The sequence below is a fragment of the Juglans microcarpa x Juglans regia genome, chromosome 2S (genome assembly GCF_004785595.1).
Source record: "Juglans microcarpa x Juglans regia isolate MS1-56 chromosome 2S, Jm3101_v1.0, whole genome shotgun sequence".
Lineage (NCBI taxonomy): Eukaryota > Viridiplantae > Streptophyta > Magnoliopsida > Fagales > Juglandaceae > Juglans > Juglans microcarpa x Juglans regia.
This window is the reverse complement of record NC_054597.1, coordinates 7,368,405-7,378,050: the sequence shown is the minus strand read 5'-3', so window position 1 is coordinate 7,378,050 and position 9,646 is coordinate 7,368,405. Positions and strand designations below refer to the sequence as shown.

General features: G+C 35.5%; 1 protein-coding gene across 4 annotated transcripts; it reads right to left on the bottom strand.

Annotated features, from left to right (window-relative positions):
• Nucleotides 1-708: 708 nt before the first annotated feature.
• LOC121253705 (uncharacterized WD repeat-containing protein alr3466-like) lies at nucleotides 709-6,971 on the bottom strand. Of its 4 annotated transcripts, none has more exons than XM_041153716.1 (8): nucleotides 6,860-6,971; nucleotides 3,854-4,941; nucleotides 3,676-3,766; nucleotides 3,347-3,504; nucleotides 3,193-3,244; nucleotides 3,022-3,101; nucleotides 2,848-2,941; nucleotides 709-1,500 (listed from the first exon to the last, which is right to left on the bottom strand). In XM_041153716.1, the coding sequence occupies exons 2-8, from the start codon at nucleotides 4,802-4,804 to the stop codon at nucleotides 983-985; spliced, it is 1,944 nt and encodes a 647-aa protein (XP_041009650.1). In that variant the 5' UTR covers nucleotides 4,805-4,941; nucleotides 6,860-6,971; the 3' UTR covers nucleotides 709-982. The 4 variants fall into 4 exon arrangements, with proteins under 4 accessions (XP_041009650.1, XP_041009647.1, XP_041009648.1 ...); XM_041153713.1 differs by lacking the exon at nucleotides 6,860-6,971 and adding an exon at nucleotides 5,164-6,491; XM_041153714.1 differs by lacking the exon at nucleotides 6,860-6,971 and adding an exon at nucleotides 5,955-6,491 and having other exon boundaries at nucleotides 3,854-5,504.
• Nucleotides 6,972-9,646: the final 2,675 nt, after the last annotated feature.

Genomic DNA, 9,646 nt, shown 5'->3' with positions numbered 1-9,646 from the left:
AGAAAAAATTCCTTTTGTATTTTCCATATATATATATATATCACATTGTATTCATTTGTTCAACATCAATGAGAATTCAAAAATACTTTTCTCCAAATCCTATCACAAGGAAATTACATCTCACCGTCTCTTAATGTTACACACACTTATTAAAAATAAAGGGTATTTAAGACGAATTATTTATGATAAAATTGACTTTTTACCATAAGAATTGACTTATCTTAATATAAATGATAATTTTCTTAACATAAATTGACGATTCTTATAATAACGTGTATGTGTGTGTATATAAACGCAAGTGTACATGTATTTTCAACTCGATATGACATCATAGATACCTCCTTATTTGGAAGGTCATACGATGCAGCTTGAATTTGACTATTAAAAGTCAGAAAAGGCTTCTGCCACGTGAATTCTTGGTCCAAGTCAGTTTTTTTGACATTTCTATGAATTCCATACTCACGACTCATGAGTGGCATTTCAATGAAACGAAACGATGAAAGCTAACACTAAATAATGCTAATCAACTAATTATTTAATACTTAGTTGTAAATAGATTGTGATATAGTTGTTATTATATCATTTTCTTCTTGTGTATTCTCTAATAATTCTCAAATAAAGAAAATATAAAATATAATTTTCTAATAATTTGATTCCACGTAAAAAAAAAAATGATTATTAAAAAGAAAAAAATAGGATGAATAACACTTCTAGGCAGTCTAAAAATTTAATTGCTTTTTTCTATACAATATAATATGTCCGATAAAAACAAAAATCTTGCATGGCCTGCCTTGGCGGAACAAAACCAAGTTTGCTATCGACACTGTTATACTGGGTGTTACAGCAAAGGTATAACTAGAATTTTCTAAGGAAATAAAGGAAGGTATTCATTCACCATCCTTGGAGATGAAACTTCATTGTTTCTAAATGCTAGATATAGCTGCATGCTTCCAGACGGCCAGGAGAGATAACCAGAAAACTCTTACAGCCTGACGGGAAGCCCATAGTTATGGAATGTCCGGATTGTTCCATCGCATCCAGCAGTCACAATCACCAACCCCCACATGTTTGATATGGCCCTGTGTTTTTGGGCATTACCGTGGTGCTGATCCTGAGATTCTTCTTCTGAAACTGGTACATCCCACAGAGGAAGTTTCTCTTCCGGCCAAGTTGCAGAACCCCTGCATGAGCCATCCATTGAGAACCAATTACCCCGGCTGGAAAACCTCTCTGAATCCGTGAACCTAGATGTGGCCTCTAAGTGGTCCAGTGTCTGTGAACTCCTCTGTCCTGCTCCACTGCCCGACCAAGGTATTGCAACCGTCACACCTTCGGAGAAGAAATGTTCACAAGAACGCACGGATTTTGTTCGTTTCGATGTTTGGATTGACATCCCATCATAGTTCCAGAGATAAACGCGAGAGTCCTCTCCATTTGAGACTATATGTGTCCCACTTGAAGTGAAGGAAGCTGACATCTGACTTCCTGACTTTGGAAGACCTGTTTGAAATCAGTAGTAAATACCAAGACAATTTCATCCAAGAATGCGAAATATACATGAATATAAAGGTAAATGCAGGTAACCTCATATTTTGTTCACAAGTCTAGAGTGATTTTATGGGTGAAATGCATATAAAGAAGAGCATAAGTATTAATTTAACCCAAAAATAGAAAACCGTGCACCAAGGCATGTGCTAAAGAATATCCAAGTTAAGAATATATAGCTGTAAAGGCTTATGGGAAAGCTTTGTCGTATTAGGCAAAGACCAATTATCTGCATGTACATAAAGGTATTCAAATTATGTGCATGTGCAAGACGATTTTCAAAGAATAGGGTGTGTGCATTCATAATTTACGCTCATATGCATGTGGATGAGTGTACACAAAAAGACTACATAGAAACAATCTCCGCACTACATGCATGGCCAACTGAGGCAGGGCACCAAACTGTAGGTATGCTTCTCAAACTCCCAGGAACAGCAGTGCATATGAAATTCACATTCTTTATATATGATTAATTTCTCAAATTAAAGGCAACCTCATCAAGTTCTAACATGGATCTCAAACATCACTGATACAGCCTTCTGAACTTGATAAAGAAACAATCCTCAAGCATCACAGACATTCAAAAAGGACACGTGTTGAATATAATGACATTACAGGCAGTCGAGTCAGATCTGAAGCGTGTAATGTTGCATCAACATTTGATTCACAAGACCCCTTTAACAAGGACCAACCACAAAATCCAGATGTCTCTCACATAACATGGAAACTCGCTTCATAGCTTGAGGAGAGGAAAAAAGTGAGCAATAACTAGGACCTGATAGTGGGTATCAAAAACTGCTTCAATGACACAAATCACTTGGAACAGACTACTAAGCATAACTCGTAACTCTATAAGTGACTTTTTTTTTAACAAGAAATAACTCTATCAATATAACATGAAAAAGATGAATCATATGAGAAGGTTTCGGATATATGATATTTTAAAAGGCAAGATATAGGGCCAAATAAGGAAACACAATTAAATAATTATAATGTGTGGAATATGATATGGAAGTTTCGAATACATAAGCAAAGGACCATAAGTCCAATTGCAGAATTTTAGTCCTGCTAGAGCTGCAGATTTGACCATAGGATGATTGCAAAAACATATGATCAGTCAGTCAACGTAGGGTTGATATTGCAACACACTGGAATTCAGTTCATAGTTATATTCTATCTCAGTTTTATTCTATTAAAAAGTTAACGTTGTAAGTAAAACCTAGAATATAATGGAAAGAAGAATTGATAAAAACAGATTTTCACAGCAATAATCTCAACTCAATGATATAAAGTCAGCTCTACCTCTGTATTTCTGGACAAGATCAATGCCATCATAGACTCGGAGCTTGGAGTCTTCTGATGTTATCATAACTCTTTGAGATCTTTCTTGGCAAAACTGCAGGGACGAATATGCCCAAGGTAAACAAAATATGTCACTGCCAGTATAATTTTAATTAGAACAAGAGTAAAGCAGACCTGAATGCCAGTGATCTTGTTAGCTGAGGTCTTCTTTCTACCTTGAATACGTATCTGTGCATAAAGTTTTAAATGTTTGCCTATACAGTCATAAGATCGAATTAGGCACTACAGGACGGAATTAGAAAGATTCAACATATACTATTGGCACCACCTAGCATAAAGATGTACCTGATGCATCGTAGAATCGGCAAGTGCCTCTAATAGAACCAACTATTAAACCCTGATTGCAGAGCAACATGAAATTTGATTATTGTCATGAGCTTCAAAAGGCATAATTTAGTAACGGTTTATATGCATGAAGATCAAGATATTCAGATCATACTTTCCCATCTGGCTTGTAACATATAGCAGTTATTACATCTCGCACATCAGCCCAGTCAACGACACGCTTTTCAGATACCCGCCAAAGTCTAATTTTTCCATCTATGGAGCCACTGATGAAGTAATTTTCATCAACAGGATTGAACTGAATGCACGTCACTGGTTACAATGGGAGAGAGAGAACTATATTAATATTGCTTCACACAATAATGCAAAGGAAATGAAGAATTAATAAATCTAGGATTATATCTAAATGCTGGCGAGAATTTTCGTTTGATCTGTTATTATAATGGTTACAAGATTAAAAAGAATCAGTTGTCTCATATTTACCATAATCATTGTGACGGAAAACATCTAAACATTGTTCGCAACCCAATCGCCACAGACGGACAGTTTTATCCGTGGATGATGAAAGAAGACACTGTAGCAAAACATTTGGATTAGCTTCAAACGTATTACAGGCTTATATGAAAAGACAATCATGCAAAACAACTGCCAAGAAACTCACATTCGAATGGGACCAAGACAGGTCTAACACATCACTAGAATGGCCATGAAATTCTTGTAGTGGTGACTCTTCAATGTGAAAAACCTTATCAGGAATGTCAATGGAGGCATTGCCCGTGCTTTTTCCTCCAAAAGTGGACTTGCCACCTTTCACTTTTATACCATAACTATCTTTAGCCGTCAAATAATTATCAGAGGCATCTTCTGATGTAATGCACCAAATACGTATAACCCCATCTTCGCCACCACTTGCTAGGTACTGGCCATCTGGACTAAACTTCATTGTCCAAATTAAGCCATTGTGTGCAGGAATCTCTTGCCCATTGTAAAGAGCAGTAAACTCCATGTACCTCTTCTTATTCTGCCACACCTTCATTCTGTTTATCTTAGGTGTTTCAGAATTTGGTTTTGATATTTTTGTTACAAATGTATCTCCTCCACCCTTCCTCTTGCCGACAAAGTGTTTTAACCAATTCTTCAATCTCCTTTTACCCACATCTAAGCGGCTATATTCTTCTGAACACGCACGCAGATCACTCTCTACAGATTCCTGAGCAGGACTGGAAAGCCCAGCATCTTCCCCATCGAGAACTGATCCCCTCTCTCCTCTAAAACAAACCAAATTTTCCTCCGCTAGATCAGTAGATGAAATGCAAGAGCTTGAGACTGCTCCACTACATTGCTTAAGCCTCTCCAACCCCATCAGCTCTTGGGAGGCAGCAACGTCCATTCCATTCTCCTCAGCACAAATCTTAGGAGAAGCAAGCTCAGAGAAACCCATTCCACGTAAAAATATCTCCCGCCTTTCCTTAACGCTTACTGGTGCATTCATCCAGACACCATATTCTAAATGTACAGAACCTAACACTTCATCTGCAACTGAATCTACAGACGAACAGCAATCTGTCGAGTCAAAGAACACGTCAATTTCTCCCTCATCAGAGCTCAGCATGTCTTGTATTTGAGGCCAATATTCCACATCCAAAACCACCTTGCTCACATTCCCTACTGGCTATTAAGCAATAGTTGGAGTACTTAAATATCCACTGAAGCCCCAATTCACGGACCGAGTCTTTCTCGCTAATTCCACTATAAATATGTGATTACAAGCACGAATAAGTACAAAGAACCAACGAACAAACCAAGAGACCACCAATGACAACCGTTTTTCACATGTTCTAATGCTCTAGTATATGGCTTCCGGTTTTAAGATATTAGTAAAATAACAATATCAACACCCAAAGCGCGGAAATGCTAGAATAATCAAATACAGGGAACAAAGATCAAAGCTTCAAGGTTCGAAGACTGTACCTCGGCTTCAATGCAAAGCAACAGCGAAATTCAACTCTACGACCGACACTCCCTAAAATTGTGGCCAATGCAACACCTCAAGGTCAATTCCACAACTTTGAGCTATACAAAACAAACGCAATACTCTTCAAGTGCTCTGTATTGGGAGGTCGGCATGGAGGTATTACGAGAGATTGGCGGAGGAAGGAAGTGCAAAAGATTAAAACAAAGTCTGTGACAAGTGTCAATTAGAGGCCTTATAAAGGACCTCGAGATCTGGGTTTTGGAGTGAGATTGAAAGCGTCTGGGAGACTAGAAGCCAGCGCGGTGCTCTGCAACCACTCTACTGTTGCCTTTTAGTTCTAAGCCCACCAACCTATGTAACATAAAAGAAATTCATTAATATCCGATGCCCAGTTGAAAAGTTTAAATACAAACTTAAATTTCAAAAGCCCATAACACAAAAGTTTATAGAAAACCAAAAGAGAACTTGATTAGTAATCAATTCACGCATACAAATCTTAAAGATCCAAGTGACAATTTTGTTTATATATCTACCAAAAGTTAAGAAGACCCAGGTAAGGAATCGAAAAAATAAATTGAAGTTTTAAGGCCCACTTGAGGAAATGTAAAAATAAAGGTTAGTTTTTATAAATCCAACAGGAAAGCAATTAAAATTAGAACGAAATTTACAAACACAATTGAGCAGTAGAAAGAAGACTACAAAATGAGAACCTCAAATCTAAACAAAAATGCTAAAAAAACTCGGCTTAAGTTAAAATTACAAAAGAAATTTTGTTTATTGCTCCTACCATGAATCTGTGTCATCGGGGAGTAGAATAAAGAGTTGGAATTGGCTCAGAAACAGGAGGGGAAGGACTGAAGTAGTGTAGTAGTCATAATGAGGTGAGAAGCTTACAGTTGGCTCTGATGAAATTTTATGAAGCTTTTAATTTCTAAGAAGCATTCACGGCAATCGAAACGCAATAACAAACATAAAGGAAACGAAACAGAGACAGCATGTGAGCGAAACAAGTCCACTGTTACTATTTATATTCGATACTAATTGACTAGGGGCCAGAACTACAGCTACTGTTGTTACCATTTTGAAACAAAGTAACAGGGACAAGGAAGAGAGAGAGAGCTAATGTGGTAGGGTGGACATTTGTCTTTGGGCTATAGGTCTTAATTATGGGAGTAATTGTTCTCTTTGGGCGGTCTCTCTCTCTCTCTCTCTCACTGGGCAGAGGGGAATCAGTTCTTGTATCAATTCTACAAAACCAATCTCTGGTTCTGACTTTCTCCTTTATGGGCATGTTCTTGTTTTGTTTTGCATTTCATTACTGTGATTTTAGAGAGCAGTTTCCCTGATTTTCGGGGCTTTTGTTGGAAAATAACCCCAAAGACAACAATGTGAAAGATCTCTTTCAATAACTTTAGGTTCTGGAATTTGTATTCACACACACAGAGAGATCGAGAGGCATGGATTAGATCATATAGCTAGTAGTAGCCCTTTTCCATCATTTAGGAACTTTCGTCTCCCCTCAGATCCTCTTAAATCCAATCCCGTCTAGCTCCTTTCTGTAAAAAGGGTTTCTTTCACAGAAAAAGGTAAAAGTTTTGAAAACAGGTTTGTCTTGTTAGGTAAAATTCTTCAAAAGTATAAATGCCATACAAAGGACTGCATTATTCAAGACCTGATGGAAGAGAAACTCACGTGACCCCAAGTCATCAACAGAGAAGAAAGAGAACCCTCTGGCGACATAAGTGGTGGTATCTTTACCATTGAAACGAAATGAGAGCTCAGCACGACGCCATCTCTCTCTCTCACGTTAGTAATCAAATTACAGAGTACTTGCTGTCTGATGTCGGAGATCTCCTTTGGGACCTGTTTTTGTTTTGGTTTGCTCGGAACTCCTTAGTACGGACAGTTCAATGTTAATGAGCGTGGTTGAAGAGTGCGCGTTGCAGGAAACGAGGGTGTGCTTGTACGGAGTGAGTGCGTTTTCGTTACGCATACACGGAAGGGGGAGAGAGAGGCGGAAAAAGAGAATGATAAGATGGATCGTAAGTCTACCGTATCATCGTCAATTCTTACTGTGTATATAAATTGGAGTAATCACGGGCTGATCAACCCTTTTCCGCAACTTTATTTTAGATAAAAGGACATTTCTATAAAATAACGATGCTTTTATATATTATTTTATAATTTTTTTATAAATTAATTTAAAACATGTCTTCTATTTCATTTAAAATATGAACTGTAAAAAAAATTGTGTTTATTATTTTTATATATTTTTGCTGGCACCGGTGTCACACTCCAACTTACGAAAAAAAGTATATATATTTATAATCATAAATTATGTAACTGTCGCGTAATTATTTTGTAAAAAATGAATAAAACATGACCTATATGAAAAAATTAATTTTTTAATAGTGAATCCTACTCTTTTTCAAATCGATTATGCGACGTTTACACACTTCACGATTATATGTAAAATTACTAACGAAAAAGTGAGTCAAGCTTTTGTTCAAACATGAGAGAGTTAAGAGAATGTTTGGATAGTGAGTTAATATGAAGTTGAAAGTTACATAAAATATTATTAGAATATTATTTTTTAATATTATTATTATTTTAAAATTTGAAAATTTTGAATTGTTTATTATATTTTATATGAGAATTTGAAAAAATTATAATAATTAGATGACATGAATTCATATGAGTTAAAATGAATTTTGTATCCAAACCGGACCTTATTATATTTATAATGCTCCAATGGAACAAATGGGCCTTATTATATTTATTGCCATCTATATGCTATTTTGGATATCAATATTTCAGATAACAATAAATATTGTATAATCTGCTTCGTATGTTTATTGTTCTTCTACTTTAGGAGAATTTGATCCTACAATCATGATTCAAATATTGATCTCAACCGTTGACTTCATACCATTTTGGTGGGATGCCATCTAAAGCATATTGCTCATTATTATCAATGCTAAAATCTCGTTAAAGTCGTGTTTCACGAGTAGTACTACTTATGTATCAATGCAAATATTTTCGTTAACGTTATGTGTTTGGACTTGAATCTAGTGTAGTGGTCACTTTAACCCATGCCGCCATGTGAGTCTATATGAGAAAATTATATATGGAAGATAGAGATGTAACACCCGATGATCATTAATCTTATTTTAAACTTCTATTTTTTCTAAAGGTTAATAGTCATCTTATAATTTGATTAACTTGTGAGATCAACAAAAAATCACCAGGTGACCTAAAAAATAGCGTCGGGTCTAGTTTAAGTATTGAGGTACTTCACTACTGTTTATTATTGTATTATTATTTTTTATTACTATTCACTATTCTATTATTACTTTTTATTATTTTTTTACTATTTTTTACATAATACCTTATTACTCAAATGCAATCTAACTAACTAAAAAAAAAGAGAAATGTATCTCTATAAAATATGTTGTAATTAAGGTTATCGGAGTATCGGACTCCAAAGATAAATATGGACTGTCAAGTCATGGGAAGTACTTCGATCTCCACGTGGCAAGTGGCAAAGGCATTTGTTTTCACTTCAAAAAGATATATGCTTTTTAATAAATTGGTAATTAAAAGATCATATAATATTGGGCTTAAACCGAAGAACAACAAATAGTTTGATAAGGGGAAAATAGTGCAGCCCGACCGAGAGTAGAGTAAAGAAGAGAGCAATTGCATGCATATAAATTACTGCAAAGTTTGAGGTCTCATGATGCTATATAGCATAAGTCAAGCCTAGTCACGTTGGGTTACCAAGGGAGCTGGAATGTAAAATCACCAACTTATTCCAAAAATTTAAACTAATTATTTATATTATATTTTTAACACTCCTAATGTATGAGCCAGATTCTTCCTCAATGAGTAGATACAACATATAAAATATTTAATTAAATGAGATAGATTGTAGAGTTTGAGTTTGAACTCAAGACTTCTATGTTAATACTATATGAAATCACCACTTATCTCAAAAAGTTAAGCTGATGGGAATAAATAGATTTAATTATTTATATTATGTTCTAATTAACATTATGATCTATCAATGTTATATAACAGATCATTGCATTTATCTCAGTAGAAACTATGTAGTTTTTGTTCTGAACTGGGGATCAAACATTGAGCCCATTTCAACTAATCTAGCATGATCAAACCTCAACTACGCTTTTCTAGTACTGTATACAACTAATTGTTTACCATAGATAATATTCGACATTAATGACTTACAAAGCAATTAAGGAAAAGAAGAGGCAAAACCACCAACATTTTCATCTAGAATCCAAGATTTGTCCTTTGAAGTCTTGTATATATATTCGAAAACGAACAAACATAAGAGTCCCGCACAAGAGAGATCACTACTAAGATCAGATGCACATGAGCAAGAGTAGTGTAACAATTAGACAAACATATCTAGTCCCACAACTGCAGTACTACTTCTCGTGAAAATTGAAATGAATG